The sequence below is a fragment of the Aptenodytes patagonicus genome, chromosome 4, assembly GCF_965638725.1.
Source record: "Aptenodytes patagonicus chromosome 4, bAptPat1.pri.cur, whole genome shotgun sequence".
Classification (NCBI taxonomy): Eukaryota; Metazoa; Chordata; class Aves; order Sphenisciformes; family Spheniscidae; genus Aptenodytes; species Aptenodytes patagonicus.
Window position 1 is genome coordinate 84,084,520 of NC_134952.1, and position 20,918 is coordinate 84,105,437.

Sequence of the window (20,918 nt, forward strand, 5' to 3'; positions counted from 1 at the left end):
ATTAAATATATTAACACTTAAGATGAACGAGCAGATGGCCTGCCTTGTGCCCAAGTACATCTTCCACTACCAGGTTTTTCCAGCCACTTCGTTGCCTTCTAGACAATCTCAGATGAGGATTTCTGTCTCACTGTTTCAAATTTCGAGTCAGCTATATAAATAGGAATCATTTCAGCACCTTTCCTAATTGTATAAAAATAGCAGAGATTACATATCTAGGTACTGTAATTGTACGGTTGATGTATAAATGCGGCATTCATGTACCCTCACAATGCTTCGCATGCCTAGTTTTAGGCTCCTATCTCTTAGCAATATGGCAGTCTTTGACCTGAGCCTTCATTTCAGATGCTACAATAAAATAATCTTGATTGAGCTCTGAGAGCAGACTACATCTCCGAATCCTCATGCTACTTCCCCCTTCCTCATGCGCAGCTGAAGCACCTGGATGAAGGTGCTAAAATACTACGCATGACTGCACGTGGGAGGCAGTCATACGCTGCATAGGGAAAAAAAAGTTTTTCAATACTGATCAGGAACTATAAAAGTCATTAAGTTGATTCATTAACAATCAGTATATGCAGACAAATATTCACGCATATAGCCATGTGTGAAGGATAACTCTCATTATGAGGGATGAACACACCGATGGTATTTAAATGCATTTGCAGTACCACAGCTAGAGGGGAGATAAGTCTAAAATAACAATTAGCGATCATAAGAAAATAATCAGCTTTGTTAAACACTGCTTTCCTTCACCTCGTGGATCTGCTTGAGTGTGGGAGCATATTATCCCATCAGTTGCTCAGATCCTGGCCAGTATAAAAGGACAGGACAGCCAGACTTTTGTAACCTCACTGCTGCGGAAAGCTCTGGTCAGAGCAAACGGATCCTATTTCAAGATTAGGTGAAATTCTGAAATCTCTCACTTTGAGGATAACCAGAATGTCGTTCACAGTCAGATGTGTTTCCTCTGAAAAAAAAAACCCAACAGTCATGTAGGAAAAACAAAACTCCACGTACTACTGCCAAAGCGGTCCCAGGCTGTATCGCATAAGAATTATACAGGTTTTTATTCTAACCCAGAACTGGGGGAGGAGAAAGCTGAGAAATGGAGGGAAGGAAATAAACACCTGTAAAAATGTTAAGCCTGCTGCTGGCAGGAGACCACCGCTCAAAGGATTTTGAAGGGTCAGGACGGTGTGACTACAGAGGCACTTCTCCCCAGCAGAGGGAAAAGTCCGTCTCCTTTTCTCACTTCCCGCAATCCTTTTGCCTCCTTCAATCTCTTTCCACCTAACCCACATCTTTCCTCTCAAAATAGCTACAGATCTGCACAAACGCTAATTGAAGGAACACGTCTGGTGTTGTATAAGGTGCATGTGTGCAGCGTTTGCTCAGGAAGATGAGCCGTGCTAAGCAACATTTCAGCATGGAAAGTTTCTAAGGCAGATGAAGTGCAGAAATTCTCTGCCTTGCCCAGGATGCCGAATTGCACAATGGCATCTTCACAATAACTGGGTGACGCAACAGGAGGATACGTAGCAATGCTCTCAACAAAATACCAGTCACTCTAGTTTTATTCTAACGACATTATTTCGTATCAGTGTCAAAAATGGCCTGAAATCACTGCTGAATTATGCCCAATTACATCCGGTGCTTTATGGCCTTTGTGCTTAAATAATGCAGGTACTCTGACAACTTTTCAGATTATGAACTACTCAAACGGACAATTGCACACAAAAATCAGAATCCCTAGCATTAAAGGCTCTTATTTGTAACCTCCTGTACAAGGCAAATCCCATTTCAGGAAAAACAAATTTTCAAGCTCGGAATTTCTCAGTGTAGACTTATAACTCCCATCTGGCTATCCAAACAAAAATTTCTATTCAAAGACACAGATCTGAAGATTTCAGCAAATATTAGCTATCCAGAGAAGCAACGATTCGCTCTGTATTGGGAGCTTGCTTTAGAAACAATCATCCCCAAGCACCTCCACGTAACTGCATTCTGGTATAACCTGGCAGGGCAGCCTGAAACAGCGTGACACGGGTTCCTTTCAGATGAAACGACACCAGAAGACACGCTCCAGCCTACTAACGGGAGTTCAGTCCACAGGACCAGATTCAAGCCAGTCCCAAGAAAAACCCCTGAAACGTGGTTAGTGTAGACAACTGTTCCTCCACACTGGAGGTCAACACAGCCTGCGTGCCTAGCTGTATCTTCAGCGCTGCTTAGGAACCTGACAGTACCAGCTTCAAAGGAAGACGGACGCTTCAGCTTTTCGGAAGAGGTGAGTGCCTTTAAAGATACCTTTGAAAATGCAAACATGAGGAAAAAAATCCTTTTTCAGCAACTAAACCACTTCCAGATCACTTCTAAAAAATGGAGAACAAATTTGAAGCAAGGGCTCAGGTACAGAGTTAGGTACTTTGCTTGCTTAGGCTGCGTTCAGGGGTACCGCCTATCTGTTTTGATAGAATGTGACCTTGGATTTGAGGAGCGAATCCTTTGTGACCTTGGATTTGAGGAGTGAATCCTCCCTATCCTGTGCCCTTTGGAGACACAGAATAAAGCTTTTCCTCATTGCCCTCCTTCCCTGCAAAACAAACAAGCATTTGTTATTTGGACAGCCCTACTTTAAATATAAATTTTGGCCATCCATACCGAGGGATGGTCTAGTATTAGTGTGCCCTAGGAGCACCTGCAGAGAGCAAGCACGGGCAACACCACCTACCTATTTGTCTTATCGCAAACGGTCTTGTCAACAGGTCTCTCCCAAGCAATTCCTGGAGCTGCGAACTTTTTCACTTCGTTACCCTCAGATTTTTCTGAGGGCCACAGCCTGAGCAAAGGAGTGCACAGCAGTAAACCAGAGACTCCAATGGAATCAAACCTGCTTCAAGGGTGGGAGGAGCGAGGGAGAAACAGAGCCAGTCCAACTGCTCAGCAGCTCTGATCCTTCCTCATCCACCCAACAGTGACATGCTCCCCTCCCCTTCCTAAAATCCAGTACCCAAGAAAAACAGGAGGAACAGGGGCCCATAAAGACACAGCCTGGAAGACTTGAAGAAGTTGAACAGTGGCATCATCTGAAATACAGGCTGTATTAAACAACCAGGTGAGACAAAATGATGCAGCTAGGAAACGGCCGGCTAGAGACCGCTCCTTTCTCATCTTGCTTTTGGCCACCATTCCCCTCCTGCAGAGATGTTTACATGTTCTCTGGTGCAGCTAGAAGGCCTCTAAAACAGGTTTTCCCCACGCCTTCTGAGAAGCTGCAATACATTCCTATGAGGCTCTCCCCTGGTATACGCTGCTGCATAGAGCATCTGCTAGCAAGCATGCATGCTGAGTAAAGCAAGGTGATAAAACCCGCTGTATGCACTTACACCGGGGCAGAACTAAACCACCACCAAAAAAAGCATGGACTCAAGAGCCACACGTGGACATAGACAACTAACAGAACAACAAAGTCCAGTGCCTCAGTAGAAGACCGCAGACGTGTAGAAAAGATGCGCGTTCCCTGTTCACCAGAGTTAGCGTTCTAAAGACAGGAGAAACACCTAACAGCCAGACTCCACATACACATCCCAAGCCAACGGATAATATATTCATTTTTGCAACTCTTAAACACCAGCTGCTGACTCGTTTAATAATACCGTATAATACCACATAAAACTCACTAAAGGAAAACTTGCACAAATCCATTCGTGTCAACCACCCCAAAACAAGAACAACAAAAGCCTAGGTAAATTTCCTGGCTTACCGTAAATATTATTTTAAGTCCTTCAAAACCAAAGCAAGCGACAGCATTTTGAATCAAATCCTACACACTCTGTCACATCACTGAGCTTGCCCACGTTACAGATCTGTGCAGAATTTGGTGTTCCACCCGCGTGAATCGAAGGCTTCCTGTGAGGAACACAGAAGCTTAACGCGAAGCTAACTCCAAAACAACAGGGCTCCTAGGAAAGATGACACGCTTCACGTATCACGTGCACAACTGAATCCCCACTAACTTGACAATTTTATAGGCATTTGGACAACTGAGGGAAGAGATGAGCAGAACCTGGAAGGCAGTGAGAGGATACAACAGATTTACTGGAAGCTTACTAGGAAAAAACCTGAAAAAACAGGGAAACAGAAATTTTAAGTTCTGCTAAAAGAAAAACAGCAACAATTTGTTTAAGAGCTACAGATGAATTAAAAAAAAATTCAAATATTTCTCCCAAGAATAAAAATGCTAGCTAGCACTAGGGAAAGTGATCATCCTGCCTTGCCCTCCTAGAGTAAATACCTATGTATGTCCCCACGTGTACATCAGACTCGGCACGTCTCATAGCTGGAAATGAGACGGTGAAGCTTGTTTTATTTTACACATGCACTGACCTCTGCACCTGCACAGCTACTGCAGTGCCAAAAAGGAGAATTTCAGATAGAAAACGCCCAACTGCAGTTTTATACAGCTTGACCTATAAAAAGGATATTTCGCCTCAAACTATGGGTGCCGAGTAACTACTTCTGAACACAAAACATTGTTACAGAGAAATAAAAAGAAAAATGCAACTTACCTCGCCACCAATTTCTAACTTACGGATTTATTAAGATAAACACAACAGAAGCTCTCCACTTTTTAAATTTTTCTTTCTATTCAGTACCCAAAGCGATCAATAATCTCTGAAGTGATCTGCTTGATTACAAATTCAGAAACTCCTCCTCAGAATCTAAATAATCAAGTAAGCTGTCCCCTTGGGCATGCAGTGGAAAGCGCCATGTCTTTCAGCACCTGCAGTATAGAATGCGTGTGCTGTTCTGCAACAAGTGCAGACCCTTTGATTTATTTACTGCACAGTTGTTTTGAGCAGCCTTAAGAATCCTCTCCCATGTGATCCTTAAGAACAGCTACAGATCTGAAATGGATTAGGATTACTGAAGAGGATTATGAATGAGAAATACAGTATGTTAGCCTCTCTCATCTTAAGAGTCAGCTCTTACACACTTTCAAGTTGCCTTTTGCTAAATGCAGACTTCTGGAGGAAAAAGAATTAAAGGTTTCACCCATTCCTTATGTTGGGCTGAAAAATCTTTTGGGCTTTGTAGCTAGGGAATCTGTACTGCAGAAACGAAAGGATGGAAGAAGCAAGGATAATGTATTTAACTTAGTTCTAATTAATTACTTAACAATTCTAAGTCATGAATCTGACTGGGCTTGAGAAAGCAGAAAAGTTATTTTACTTCCTAGTCTCTAAAAAGTGGACACACAAAGCAGATGAAATCTCAAACGGAAGGACGATCAGCAAGCAATTCAAACAACTACAAAATATCCTCCTTTTTTAAAAAACAAACAAGATCCCACAAGACACCCAAACCCTCCAAAACCAATCAGCGCTACATTTTAATGTTTCCAGCAGTAAGATGGTTTTATTTCAAGTATTAACAATCCTGTGTCTCTGTATTTTTACCAAAATTCAATTCTTATGCAAAAGCAGCTCAACACATTTCACAGGTTGAATCATCTAGTTTGTAAGACGTGTCATTCACCACTTTTCTCAGTGTTTATATTTTTAGCATGTCATTAAACTAAGACCAGAAAGTTATATATCCTTCCAGTTAGCAAAAAAAAAAAAGTATTCAAGTTGGCATATAGGCTTTATTTTGTTGGCAGTCAGGATGTCTGAATGTTTACAAACAGATTAAATGCAAGGCTTTTTTAAGAAAATAATTTAAAAGAGCAAAGCAAAACAAAAGAAAATTCGACTTCTTCAAATCTAGTTTCCTTTCTTGTTTAAAACACAGAAAAAACCCACATTTCAACAATCTGCTTTGTGGCTAGGGCTGAGCAAGTTCTGAACAACTGGTGAGACATGAACAGGACAGGAACAGACAATTGTTTCCTGAATATTCACGGATACCAAAGAATCATACACTTCAGATCTGTTTGTACACATTGAAACAAATACATTTGATTAAATTTATATGCCACTGAGAATCCGGGCACGCCACTGCCAGAATATAATCAGCCTAACACTGCTGAGGTCAAAAAGACTATGCAAAATTACACCCGTAAGGATCCTTTTGTCTTTACTTGTGAGTGGTTGTTACATAAAGAAAACCTGCTGGGACCAGGAGCCGATGCCTGCTCTGTGAATTAAAGCAACGTCGTTCTGAAATCTCAAAGACATCGTGACTGCTGTTATTTACATCTTCCTCCAGGAACTCTCTGTTTTCCAAATTTATCATTCTGGCATATGACTGCTAACATCATTGTACAAACTGGGTCAAGGCAAAGCTCGCAGCGCATTTATCCAGGCAGAAGTAGAGGATGCAAGTAAGTAGGTTATGACACTTAGCCAGACTCAGCGCAAGGAGATAAAGGGCCCGCATCTCCAGAAAGCTCTCTCAGGAACAGTTTGCATAACCGGGGCTCAAATACTGCAGGTGACATTGCACGTATCTGGAAATGGTGCTCTGACCCAACACTGATCATACCTTCTTCTCCCACATAAAATTCTCACTGGCATTAGCAGGAATTTTGTCCAGTGAAGAATGGGACCTCTAAGCTTTATGTGAAGGTATCCACTGGTCTTGACTCTTTAAATCCTTCTGTATTTCTGGGGTGCTCCCAAGAAGTGCCTGAATTCAATATGCGGTCACAGCACAACCCAACAAACAAACAAACAAACCTCTCTGCACTATAGAAATCAGTTGTAAACTTTCTATTGAAGGCAACTTTCAAATATATAAAAGGAAAACCATCCCTTTTCTAACCTCACTGCTATCCCATCACAAGCTTCTCCCATCTACTGGGGGGAAAAGCGTCTGTTATCACACCTCCTAAAACAGCTCCTGATTTCTGATGAATAAAGCACCATAGTCTACAGCTATGGTGGTCATACAGTGGTCAAACCCTGGAACAGGCTTCCTAGAGGGGTGGTTGGTGCCCCAAGCCCGTCAGTGTTCAAGAGGCATTTGGACAATGCCCTTAACAACGTGCTGTAACTTCTGGCCAGCCCTGAAGTGGTCAGGCAGTTGGAATAGATGATCGTTTTAGGTCCCTTCCGACTGAAATAGTCTTTTCTATACTCTGTCGCCTTTCATAAGCCTGCTAAAAACAGCTTGAGCCTGTGCACCAGAGAACCACAGCTGAAGGGGAGAGAGAGACTGCCTGCGCTGGAATTCACACTATGGAAAGTCACATTCCTTTGCACTGACGCAATAATTTTTGTGTTGAGGAAGGTCCCACAGAGCATGTCAGGACAGGATGGCCAAACTCATGCGGTTCAACAAAGGCATAAACTGTACCAGGACCTGCGACGATCCTGTTCTGCAATTATAACAGGGTTCTGCAGAGCTCTGTTTGGCCTGCCCGTTCCCCAGTCCAGCTCTCTCTGGGCATAGCATCTGACCCTGTTAGGCTCATGATCACAAGCCCCTCACAGATCAGGGAAAGCCACGATGACATTAGGAGTACCACCGCAGGTCTTCATGAATCAAGGGATCAGCTGCATATTTTTATTTAATTATATTCAGACCTACAGGCCACACAAAATATATAATTTTTTTTTTATTAGTCAGCACGTAAGTACATTCAAGTTGTGCAAGTCTTTCCAAAAATAGTAAAAGCAGTTTTTAGCCATCAACATCTGCTAGAACATCAATGTAATTACAATAAAATCAATCAAACTTCCATTACAGTTAATTAACAGTATCATCTGCAACACTTCAAAGAATTAACAAGTCATTATTTCCTGAATGGTTCACATAATTAATAAGCCAAAACAACTGTACTGCTTGTGAGAGTGATTTTAAAAGCATATGCCAGTCTTGGAAAGCTTCAGCTTTTCACTCATTTTGTCTGTTGAAATAAAAAGATAGATAAATAAGACAGCACAGGTTTGTATAGAGCTAAGAAAGAAACAAACTTCAGAATCTCTAAAATCAAATGTCCAATATAACCGCTACAAATATAATACAAGTAAGAGTTTAAAAACCTATTCAAACTGGAATGCAGCTTCTTGTGCCTCTGGCAAGACCAGGCAACCAGAGTTTCTTGGAATACAAATAAACGTAACTTGGTATCTTTCTCTGAACACATTAAAGCTACCACGTGAGGCACCTTGTGAGTTCAAGCACTTTGACTTTTTCTGCAAGTTCACAAGACAAAACCCTCAAAAGATGCTAAGGCTCAGTCGCCTGCAAACAGCTGTCACAAATTCAGCTTGATCTTTCTTGGTCCCAAGTGCACCAACCCCTCCTGCTGGGACTCCGTTCACTCTGGCGGGGCGTCATGTCATTGTCAACCACCCGGAGACATGTTAAACGTATCGTGCTAGTGGGACCGGTAAAAATAATAGCTCAAACGTTCACAGAGGGAACCTCTACCTTTTGGTCTCAACAACACCCACCCCTTCCTCTCTGATAAAGCACTTTTCCGAAGATAATCTCCAAGGGTTTTGCAAAGAAAGTCAATACTTAACTCTTATCTCTGAAACAACAAGGGAAGGTATTTACCCAAGGTCGATAAGCAAACCAAGGGGAGAAGCAGGAATTCAGACTAGGTCACTTGAGTGCCACCGCAGTGCTTTGTCCCTCAGTGACTCTTCAGCTGAAATTTTTATTTAAGTACAAGTAGCTAGGAGTACCAGCATGCTACTTACACCTCTTCACTTCACAGGTCTGATCCGTGTCTGGTACTTATCTGGAAGTGCCGCACTCATTACTGTGGTATAGACTGTGTTACTGGTAGGGAAAGAGGAAAAGAGTGAGTGACATTCCAAAGGCAAGAAGATTAGTTTATAAAACTAGCAAAGCAGCAGAACAAATCTTAGCGGAAACAAACGCTCTGCTTAGGTACAGAAGGGTTAGAAAAAGTCGGAAAGAGACTGATAAAAATTAAGGCTGCTGGCACAAATTTTTAGTATTTTTTTTGCACTTAGTACAGCAAAGGAACTGTATTTCACCATCCATTTGATCACTGTATTAAAAAATCAGTATTGCTAATCTCAGCAGTCACGCAGAAATAATCTTCTCCTTTCCAAATTTCCTCACATTTGTAAGACGGAGGAGAGGAAGTCCTGGTATTAACTTTGAAGAAGCCATTGCCAAGCTCAAACACGAATGACTGATCCAGAGAATATACCGAGTTCCATATAAAAGTAAAACAAAACAGGATAACCTGCAAAGGTGCAGTTTGTGGAACAATGCAGAACAATAATGGTATACTGAAATAAAGCTCTCTTAAAAAGCCAGTGAATGGTACCTAAAAGCTATGTCCCCATTGACTGCTTTTTCCCTTTTTACACATCAAGCAGAGCTACATCAGAAACTCCAGAGAAAGCCATTCGCAGTGTTAACACAAATCAAAGGTTCCAAAAGCGAAAAGCACAAATGACTCGGCAGAAAGTCCAGCTGTTCCTCTAAGCAGTCATTTGTTTCACTACTACAAAGGAACTTCCCATCACCAGACTGAGGCTAACAAACTGCAGTTTCTTGGCTAGAGTGGCAGATGGAAGAGGAAGAGTGCTGTGGAAGTGTAAACAGAGTGTCACGTGCACGAGCAGAAATCTAAGCTGGGAAACGGCAAGAAATTCAGACAGATGCATAGGAAAATCCTAAGGAAGCTTGTGATTGACACTTAAGTGGCCTGAGGCACGGCGGGAGGCGCTGATTAACATCTCTGAATCTAATACTTACTTGTTTAAGACTGGCTTCACTGACAACACCTGTACAGAAAGTTTGAAGAGTTGTCATTTTGGTAAATGAAGAGGGAATTAAAAGGCTATTTAGAAACAGCAGTAGGATGAAGTTATGCAAAGGAATAATGCAAAGTCAAGCATTTCTCTTGCTGGGGTTTTTGGGTTTTTTTTTTTGAACATCAGACCATTTTAAAACAGTATTTTTAAAAAGCCCTCTGAAATATGCAACATTTAAGTTCCCAAAACTAACTGGTAAATATCACTCATGTCTAACACTTCATCTGCCTGCTATAATATTTATAATTCTGCTTGAAATAAGGAACTGCACAAAGACGACGGTGATGGGATTCACCTCTTGCACTTTCCACTTGGATTGGCAGACTATTACAAAATGCCTATGCAAGGGAGTTCAGAAACATTTTAACAACCAAACTTATCGGTCTTCAACTCTCCAGACATGGTTGTGCAGTACACCTTCTTCACCATGCCTTCCTTGCACAGGCTTTAAATCCCTGACAAATCCCTGCAGCTGCACTTCTGCTTTGAAAAAGAATTTTAAGTCAAAGTCACAATGCAGAATTTAAAAGAAATACCTTAAAGAGCGTATCAAAATTGATGTTCTGCTGTCCAGTAGCATTGAGAGCTTTGATGGCTGGAGTTCTGCAGGAAAAAAATGCAGTATCATTAAATACACTTTACTGTTCCAAAGGCTACAAAGCACCAGTGTGAAAAATTTCTCACTAAATGCCTTTACATTGAAATGCTTGCTTTGGCCTAAAATAATCCAGAGTTCTGTGTGAGTGAATCTAGTCTCACATTGCTGAAGCTACTCTATTACTACACCATTGAGTACAGACCGACAGGAATCTGCCAACAGCTTTTTGCATACTATACAGCCTAAAGATTGTATGATGTCTGCCAGCGCCTTCCTAGTGCCATCAAATACTTTTTCACTGTGAATCTAAATCCTTTAACTTCTACTAAACTTTGCTTTATAAAGAAATTTTTGGTACATGCCTTATCCTTGCAATTTCGCATGTTTTATGCCATTCAATGCCACACGGACTTTCCTCTGGCACATGTGAATATCGCTCCTTACCGTATCTGTTCCCTTTTGAGTGGCATTACAGAAACTGAACAAGCTGCCTGCTCAACGAGCTAACACCTGCTCAGGGAAGAAAACACCCAAGTCTCTAAGCTTTGTCAAAATGAAAGTGTTATCTCACCACAGAGTTCCAAACTAAATTTACCTTCGATCGTCAAAAGGAGGAGGGGTAGTCCAATGGTCATAGTTTGTCTCCACACGAAACCACCTATAACACAACACACAAACATAAAAGCAAACAAAAGGCGAATCAGTAGGTAATTAATAAAAGCCAAGAATCAGTATCTCTGTATTGCCAAAAGGAAAAAAAACCCCTCCCTCGAAAGCCTCTTTCCTGTGTCTCTTGCAAGCCCAAGGGATCCTACGTTGAGACACATGGCAGCCTTTACCATAAACTACTGAACACAAATGAAAAAGGAGCGACCTCTGAGCTCCTGATGGCGTCAGTGACAAAACTACTACCGACTACAATAAAAGCAAGATCAGACCTTTAAAGAGATGATCAGAGACACGGGGGTATGCGTACGATGCAGCCTGCAGCATTCAGTTTGGAGTACACGGAACCAACAGGCCATCTGGCTGTTGCCAAGCCAGTATTTACTGTCTGACCGTAGTCATTAAGTGCCGTTTTTCACCGCACGGCAACTATTTAGGATCTCCTTCATATATTAAGCTGCTGATTTCACAAGATTGATAGGAACAGTTATTTTTGAGCCTTCAACCTTTCTACCGCATTGGGTCAAAACTAATTTGGAAGTGCTGAATTTACTGGTGCAATACTTGGCAGACAGACAGGAAAAGCCCTCAAGTCTTGTCTCCTTTGGAATCTGGCTAAAAAATAAACACATACAGATGCTTTTTCCACCCTTGACCCTCTGGACTGCCCCAGCCTGACAAGGTGGTGTGATTCCTTCTCAAAGAGAAGGGACTGGGGCTCCCTTCAGAGGCTTTCAAGCTCTCCCTGTCCAGCTGTAAGCATTAGTAAGAGATGAGCCTGGCTCTCTCAAGAACGTTCTGTCACTAACCCTGCCTATCATTCAGGAGGAAATATGAAAAAAAGAGAATAAACCGTTTTTTTCTACTTACGCTCCACCTAAAGGATCAAGAGGCCAGAGATCTGCTGGCCCTCTTCGATTCCTCGTTATGACCATGCCTTCTTTGGGCAATACGCCTCCTACAATATAGTAAACTTCAGCAATGATGGGAATGCCCGCTAGTCTGAGAACAGCTGACTGAAAGTCCTCTGCTCTGCTCAGGGTCTAATGCAAAAAGGAGACCACAGTGAAATAAAGATCACAGAGCACGGTCAAGCACAAAAACGAGCACTGGGACATCTTAAAAAGAAGAAAAGGCCCAGTATTTTTGAAAATGGCAATTGACTGTAAAGTGCTACTTGAAAATATTTCTCTGAAACTAGTTTTCCAAATGGACTAGCGCAGGAACATGAAATGCATATGACTAGTAAATGAACTAATTAATCCCAGATTTGCAAATACTCAAAGAAAACAGTAAATATACACACACATATATGTACACATAGGTATATGGTGAGAAGTGAAAAAAGCTGAAAAATCTGCCATTCAAAAGACAGAGGCATGTCCATACTCTGCAAATTCACTCCTCAGCAAAGTCTTTCAATGTGAACAATGGGATAGATGAAAGTGGATGAAAGGGGGAAAAAAACCCACTCCACGTCTTTGTCTTGCCAGTGGTGTGTGAGGACTTAGGTAACAATGGTGAATAAGGCAGAGGCATTGCTTACAGCAAGCCTGGCTTCTCCTGCCATAACCAGGTGACTAACTCGGCATAAACTGACAGTTCCACCGCAGCCAATGAACCTACTATTTTCAGGCATAGGGCCACAACCTACTGAAGTACATCTTTAAAAATTAGTGTTGTGCAGGAACTAAAAACAGATATGGAGAACATGCATCTAACAAAATTGTTCAGAAAGATGGGGAAAGCCCTGGAGAACAATTAATTATTTCTGACAGCAACACTGCAGCTAGTAGTTTCGAGTCACAGCCTCAAGTCACATCTCAAACTCAAAAAGTATGAACAATAAAGTCTCCGGTAGACATTCCAGTTCTGCAGGGAGTTTACCTACAAACCGTGTCATTCATGTTTACTGTAATTCATGAATCTGAGAAGCAGCAGACCTGTTTTATCTTAGTAGTACGCTAACACAATATTCATAAAATGTGCTATACAAAATACCAGTCTCAACTCTGGCTGCTCACCAGTGAGCTCTGCATTTTTAGTATGTTAACGTATCAAACGTAGCGTAAAATAACCCTAGGAAGGAAGTCTTTACACAGCTTCTCAAAGACTTTGGGCATTGATTAGAGATTGCCCCCCTGAAGGACTGGAATTGCCTCTCTCATATACATTGCTGACGGTTTGGGGACAATACCTATCCCCTCTTATGAAATGCATTTACTTAACAATTTATTGAATTTTCTGTGAAACTAAAAGTTGGAACATCAAATTTACCAGGAGTTTGTAAGTACAAATGACATCACTGTGAAATACGAGAAAATAACGCAGCGCACTTACGTCTCGGACAAGCCAGCTGACAGGGTAATTCCGATTCAGAAAAGCAGCTATTGCATTTTCCCACCAGCGACCACCCGCTGGAAAAAAAAGAAAAATTACTATACATGCAGGTTACGTACACCCTGTGAGATCTATCCTCCCACCTTTCTTTCTTCTCCGTGTCCCATCTCTAGCTCTGCAATCTTTCCCTCTACTGCATTACAAAAGATCGGCGCAATAAATTCTTTAATTCTCTAACTATACTGCTATCATAAAAACATCAAAGTCAGGCAGCTTACACCGAACTGACAAAGCACACACACATGTGCCTCTGTACCATCTAGAGCTTATCAATGCCGTTTAAAACACTGGATGCTGACAGCACTCCTTTTCTTTTGTATTACTTTACTGATACCTATACATAAAATATGCAGGATGTGCTGCATAACCAGGCTAACATACCCTGGCAAGCCCTCATTTTACAAAATTTGTCTTTCAAATGCTCAGTTTTCTATATCATTAGATTTGGATATTGAAGTACCACAGAAAGCTAAATCCTCAGTGAAACAGGGCAGCTACCTATCAGCATAAAAGGTCAACGTTTCAGAAGAGGGGCTAACAAAGAGCATAACATCTAGCTGAAACTACAGGTGAAATATAAATAGACTACATAATCCCAACTGAAGTTCAACCAGGGCAGCTGGATTAACACCCCTGCTTTCCAGAAAGCATCTCAGACCTGTAATGACAGGACTGATCATTATCTTAGGTTTTTGGTGTCTTCTGAGGTACAATATTCCTGTGACAGTGCCGTAAGAGGATGCCATAAAATGGTACGGAGTCTGGAGTTCAGTGGACAATAAAGAAGACAGTGTTCAGCACTGCACAGAGAACACACGGTATCTCTCAGAACTTGCCAGTGCTAGCAATTTCAATCAAAAACTGTCACATTCCTTTCAGTATTGATAACTTGCTGGCTGCTCAGTTTTTAAACCTTTTTTATTCATAGCTGATTGATGAGCAATGAAGTGTCAAAGGTAACCGTAACAGGGACTAGCACTTTGTAACACATATTTCCAAAAGGACTGCAGGTCTATTCATACGATATAATAGTCTACATCTGTCAGCTCAAACATTAGCATTAATCACCTCATTATTCATCTTACTGAAATATTACAACAACAGGAAGAATTACACAGAAATCATGAAACAGCTAAAAAAGAGGTAGTGATGGTATTTCTGTGTTACTGGAGAAAATTAGGAGAACTAAGAAAAACAGAAGGCCAAGTTTATAATTATTCACATGCCAAAACCAGAAAAAGCCAGCAGAAACAATATGCTTGTCACTTGATAGACCTTCACCCTAATTTAAAGTCATCCCCCTTTCCAGCTATAGTTCACATGCTGGTTTCCCTAAATTTTTAGTTCCATTGTACAGTGACAGATGAAGCAGCAAGCAGTCAGCAACAACCGATTTACAGGAGCACAGCACGCGTTGAGTGAATTACTATTGTCTGTAGTTGAAAAGTGACTGAAGTCGAGGCACACAGGTGGATGACCAGCACATCAGCTCCTGACCGACAAGAGGGGCCCATCACACACAAAAGTTTGCAGTACTTGATTCCTCTATCAGAATCGGGAGGACAGAATGGGTTCGTGCAGGGACCAAACCACCTCACTGTTGTCTCACATGATCCTTATATTGAGGCTTGAAGCACACTGCTGAGAAACAGCAGGGAGAACAGGACGGCACTGGTTTTGTCCCCAAATTGTGCCTGTTCACAGACAGGACTTAGGTCTGCAAGATTTTCTAAATCAAGCCTTTTGCAAAGACTCGATACACTTAAGACTTTATTTGCAAGCTGATGTTAGTATGAACTAAAAGCAGTTTGCATCTCTCAGTATCAGCCCAGGACGCTCCAGTTTTGAAAGGATTAAATAACTACACTAGCATCAGAAGCAGGCTCTTAAAAAAATATGAGTGTAAACTATGGAAAGAATCTAGCGAATGCAACAGGGCAGTATTAACAAAGGAGACAGGAATCAAAAGGTGCATGTGCTCCATAGCAGAATCCCTACTCATAATGAACATGTATATAACGTATACAGTCAACAGTGTTTGCATAACATCTAAAAAAATTTTTCAAAAACAAAAGATTGTCTAATTAAAAGATTAAAAAGAAAAGAAAAATTGCTTACCGCAATCACAAATGAAAAATAAACGTTTATTTTAGATGTTGGTTCCAACTCGGACTACATTGTTTCCAGTTCTAACAAACAGCTAATAAAGAACAGCAAAAAATGTCTGCTTCTTAAAAAGAAAAGAAAAAAGAAAAGAAAAGAAAAAAGAGAGGGGAAGGGATCAAAGAGGCAAACCCAAGCTCTGAGTTGGACATAATTATCAATATCTGTGAAACTGAAGCGCTGATGGAAAAGGCAGTGACCCTTCCCCTGCCTTCCAGACTGTTACAAACCCTTCTGTTGTCAAGTTTTAGTTCTCAGTAGTGACATCTCTCAACTTTCCTCTACTACCAGATCTTTCCTCAGCCCGCTTTCCAGTATCTCCATGCATTCTCTCAAGCCCTGCTGCCTTTGCCCTAGATCTCGCCGTCTTAGCTTCTCTTCCCATCCGCTCTTTCAAGCTGCCTTATGGGAACAGAGAAACATGGAATACAAAGGAAGGGACAGAGAACTAGGAAAGCAGCCGTTAATTTGCTATACACAATTGTATCTTTTTCTCTCGACCCCTACTCTGCCATCTCCAGTCATGTGTCTTGACCAGACCATATTAATTCGTCTCTTAAGGCTTTCCCCAAGGTTCTCTGTCTCCTTTGACACTTTTCAAGCTCAGATGACACTGTGCTGACAAAAAAAGGCCTTTCTCCTATGCAGCAGCCAAAAACTGGCAGCCTATGTGCTTTCACCCCCTGAGGGCCAGAGAAGTCATTCAATTTCAGCTCCTTCCTGGCAACCTTAATCGTATTTTTCCCTCTGGGAGAATGTGAGAGAAGGGCCAGAGCAGGCAGCAATCAACTGAAATAGTGTACATAACGTCAAGCGTGGAAGACAGATTTATTTTACCTCGTTCATCACCGGAGATCGTGAACTTGTGTGGACTTTGTCCAGTCCATAAGCCTACGTAACCAAGAAATGTGGTGCCTTGATATGCGATCTGAAATCAGGAAACATGCAGTATTTTAGCATTCTGGAACAGAACTACTTACAATATAGGCAACATTCTGAAGCAGCATCCTGTACTTTTTCCTGTGACTTTCATACATACGTTGCTATAAAACACTTTGCCTTAAATTACAGTAAAACTTGCAAAGTAAATTATAAAAAGACTCCCGAGGACCAAAATTCACTGCATTTAATTTGTTAATGATCACAGACGGCTACAAAAGTTTTGCTCAAGTTAGCGAGTACCCAAGCAAGAAACAAAGAATTCTCCATTTTCAAAATGGACCAATGAATATTAACAAATATTAAGAAAATCACACGAACGAGGACTGCACTAGCAACTAGTTCATTTTTGGAAATTTTCATCTAAAACACACACGTTGGTCACAAAAATTAACAAGGCCTTAGAAAAAAGCCTTAGAATTGGTCCCTGCCAAAACTGATCTCTTTTCTATATTCTCTAGTATTTCTTTTCTAATATCTTGACGTTTCCTTCTTTCAACATCTCCTTCCAAATAATGATCTCGAGATGCTAGATTATGCTGTTCTATTTGTTCCAGTTTATCACCACAAACTGGATGTCCAGAAAGCAAAGAAAACCAGCATTCATCCCGCATTCCTAAAGGGAGCGACTGTGGTGCTCTAATAATCCAGTAAACGTGGGATGGGAACCACATTCCTACACTAAATCCCACTGCCTACGCAGCTGTACGACCATACCTTGTTCCTTCACGGAATACCACCCAGCCACGTCAACCACGGATCATACCTGCCCACTTTTTATAAACCGCACATCAATTGTAATCTTGCTTAATATATCAACAAAATCGTAATCCAGGTTCCGACCGTGGTAAATGTTTCCTTTGTCATCCTGAGCAACAATACTAGTACAGAACCTTCAAAAACAAAAAGGAGAAAGAACGATTTAAGAAAAAGCTGTGACAACGCTTTCAATATTATAGTTGAACTAGCTCAACATTTCAGAAGGAGTAACCGAGTTTATCTTCTGCAAAGCATTTTACTAATGTAAGCATACAAATAGGAGTTTGCATTATATCATTAACGCTTATGCTTCCCAACCTGAGAGAATAGTCTCATCCTATACTTTATGATAAAATTTCTTACAGGTTTTAATTTCAAATTGGAAAAAAAAAAAAAAGGGGACAGAATGGTTTCACTGAAGCCCTGCATAACTACACAACACTACAACGTCCTGTATGACTTATGCACAACATCTGTTAGGGAAAGACCTTTCCCACAGAGTCTAACATACAAAACTGTACAATACTCACAGGTCCTACCTGGCTCAGAAATTCAAAAGCCACACTACTGTCCACATCAGCACAGATATTACAGACCAGGTAGGAAGCAGCACTTCCACTTGGGAAAAATTTCATTACTTCATTTTACTTCTTTTCTAAATCCAGATGAAAAGCTGACATCTAAAAATGTCCACAAAGTATCAGTCTGAAACTGTCTAGATGTCCTTTTCACAATTATAGACTATTTCATTTCACTTTGGACCCCGTTTATATTTTTAATCACAACTAGATAAAAAGTTCAAAGTCCTTTCAAACTGAAAACATCAGTTGTTGTTAAAGTATCAGCCATTTCAATAATAGTCTGACTTCTTTAGAACAGGAAGTGTGCTGAAATTCCTTTTTTGATAACAGTTTCAGTTTCATTGAAACAGGCTTTTTTATGAAGTGTATTGAATTAGCAGGGAATTAAAAATTTATTTGCTCTGGAGTTACGAGTTTGTCATGCCAGTGATGCATAGCACTGTCTTTCAAAACTATAAAGGTAAAAAATTTTGCAGACAAGTAATTTGTTCCTGGTTGATGTTTTTTCTTAAGTATCATTAGAGCTGAGAAACTTAAAATTTCATGGGCCTTACCAGGGCTAAGAATGATAAGTGTCCTCTGTGAAACACTGAGAAAGCTAGCATTTGAATGACTATCTTATCCGATATTAATCCTTATTAAAAAGATCACTTTAACCCAAGACCACACGTTAAGAAAAATAATAATCAAAATGCATACAAGTGGCTGTATGCACCTGTTTTTTATTAAAACCTACACAGAGAAATATTTTTAGGATCCTCACAGGTAACACCAAGTGTTTATTCTCCTGCACATGCTTCTAGGTCAAAAAAAAGACAATGAAACTGAGTATTTTTTCCACTGAGGTTTTGTTTGCCGTCATAAAGATACTACATCCATTTTCCATTGTGCAAATCAAAAAATTACATTACACAGTCATTGTGAACATTCATCCAGAAAACAGTTCGGAAGCAACTTCATCTCAGATGAATGATCAAAATAATTAGATTGCAACTAATTCTTCTAGTTTCCTTTTTGGTGAAAAATGACAATTTAAACAACAAAAGAATACATTACATGATCTTCGAAGATAAATGAACCCAAATACTTTGAACAGATGGTCTTTCCTTACTAGCAGAAATTATTTTCATACTTTTATACATTTATACAGACATACATACACGAAAACGTTACAGCTACACGTTACCTTTATTAACAAATAAAAAAACTGCTCTGTGTTTCTCGTTCAATTCAGGATACAAACTGCCCAGTGAGAACAAAACCTCCCAGCTGAATGTATGAAATGGTAAGAGAATGAACGGTGCAAATCATCTGCCACGCATCTTCACCTGCCTTTTTGTGTGTTCTCCCCTGCTGAACTAAAAATAATCTCTACATCCATTTCTACCAGATTCTGTAAGTACCAGACACTTACGCAGTAGATTCATAGGCGAAATTAAGCAGAACTCCATCTCCAAGACTTATTCCCAGCGCTTTGCACAGTCCCAGAATTTCCCCTGCGAAGGGCTGCGGCATAAAGAACTCCAATTCTGCTGCTATCGGCCGAATAACTTCGTGGACCCATTTTGGTACGCTTTCACTGCAAAATACGCTCAAGGCATTAACTGAGAAAGAGACAAAAAGGTTTGCAACTTAGGCCTGGCAGTCAGACACTCAAGGAGTCTGCCAGTTCTCTGATCAACCTGTCCCAGTGGACGCTGACCATCCATCGGCAGCCTCTCCTGCGCTATTGGACATCCCTGCATCCCATCCCTCACCGAATCTCATTGCCTTCAGCACGTCCCTGAAGAAGCCTGCACGACCCAAGCAAAACATTCCACACAGGCTTCCTACTTAGGAGATTTTTTATTCCTACCAGGAATCTCCCCAGTCTGTCCTCCGACAGGTTCCTAAGTGTACGCATAACACAGCAGTACTGGGTTAACACTCAAAAAATGCTCTGAATTTTTGAGTTTAGAGAAGTTCAGCAGCCGTGCAGCATCACTTCGCCCTCCTCGTTCAGGCCCCGCAGCAGCGGGTCTGGCGGGGGGACAAGGGCTCCACGGCGCTGGGGGGAAAGGAAAAGCGGGCCCTGGCCCGGTCCCGCTCCCGGCACGGCCGCGGGAGGGGCGGCGGGGACCGGGGCTGCCCCTCACGCCGCTCTACCGAGGAGGAAGGGCTGTCTGACGGACCGGCGGGCAGGACGCTACCCGCTCGGCCCCAGCCGCGGCCGTTTCACACCCCCCAGGGCTGCCCCGTCCCGAGGAGGGGGCTGCCAGGCCCCGCCGCCCCACTCACTCGATGACCCGTGCGACAGCGGCGCGCAGGAAGGCGGGATCGAAGTGCCGCAGCACCGGCAGCCACCGCTCCTCGGCGGGGCTGTCCAGGCTCACGTTACACAGCAGCGGGGCCGCCGCGGGGGGAGCCGGGGCCGCCGCCGCTACCGCCCCGCACAGCAGCACCAGCAGCCCCCACAGCCGGGACCCCCGCGCCGCTGCCCGTCCCATGGCGCCAGACACAGCCGCCGGCGGGCACCCCGGCCCCAGGCCTCCCCGCAGCGGTAGGGGCCATCCCCGCCCGCCGGGGGCGGCCCAAGGGGAAGGGCCAGGACGCGGCGGCGGCGGCCCGGAGCGCTGCGGGCGGGGACCGCCCTCCTCGCGCGCCCGCCCCGAGGCGTAACGGCCGTCCGCGCGCGGCGCCCGCCGGGTCTAACGGTCGTCCTCGACCCTGCCCCGCGGCAGGGTCGTCGCATCGCCTCAGAGAAAGCGACTGAGCCTCTGTCCGTGGGGACGGTCCGCTCGGGCCCCGCGATGCCGAACGGCGGGCATCCCCTCACGGCCCCCATCCCTCGGTGACAGCAGGGGAGCACACCTACAGCATCCCACGACCGGCCGACCCTGTCTGCTGCCAGTTCAGTAGTGACTCGAGGTAGGACATGATGGACAGAGTAATGAAAATACCAAAAAAAAAAGAAAAAAAAGAGGGAAAAGGTGGGGGTTAACCTGTGTGTTTCATTGTGGCTGTGTCTTGGCAAGTAGATGAGAAAAGGCAGCTCAATACTCTCATTTTCGATAGTAAGGT

The 20,918-nt window shown here is 42.5% G+C and overlaps 1 protein-coding gene across 1 annotated transcript; it reads right to left on the bottom strand.

Moving 5' to 3' along the window:
- Positions 1–5,630: 5,630 nt before the first annotated feature.
- NAAA (N-acylethanolamine acid amidase) lies at positions 5,631–20,392 on the bottom strand. Its single transcript, XM_076337443.1, has 11 exons — positions 20,136–20,392; positions 19,273–19,437; positions 17,285–17,411; positions 16,417–16,507; positions 13,357–13,433; positions 11,887–12,059; positions 10,946–11,008; positions 10,289–10,355; positions 9,694–9,722; positions 8,658–8,739; positions 5,631–7,855 (listed from the first exon to the last, which is right to left on the bottom strand). The coding sequence occupies exons 1-10, from the start codon at positions 20,342–20,344 to the stop codon at positions 8,664–8,666; spliced, it is 1,077 nt and encodes a 358-aa protein (XP_076193558.1). The 5' UTR covers positions 20,345–20,392; the 3' UTR covers positions 5,631–7,855; positions 8,658–8,663.
- Positions 20,393–20,918: the final 526 nt, after the last annotated feature.

Excerpts from the sequence above, each read along its gene's own strand:
- NAAA (XM_076337443.1), bottom strand. The coding sequence starts at position 20,344 with ATGGGACGGGCAGCGGCGCGGGGGTCCCGGCTGTGGGGGCTGCTGGTG. Across the intron at positions 17,412-19,272 it reads TTCGCCTATGAATCTACTGC|GTTCTGTACTAGTATTGTTG; the intron begins GTAAGTGTCTGG and ends TTGTTTTTGAAG. Across the intron at positions 13,434-16,416 it reads GATCTCCGGTGATGAACGAG|CGGGTGGTCGCTGGTGGGAA; the intron begins GTAAAATAAATC and ends TTTTTTTTCCAG.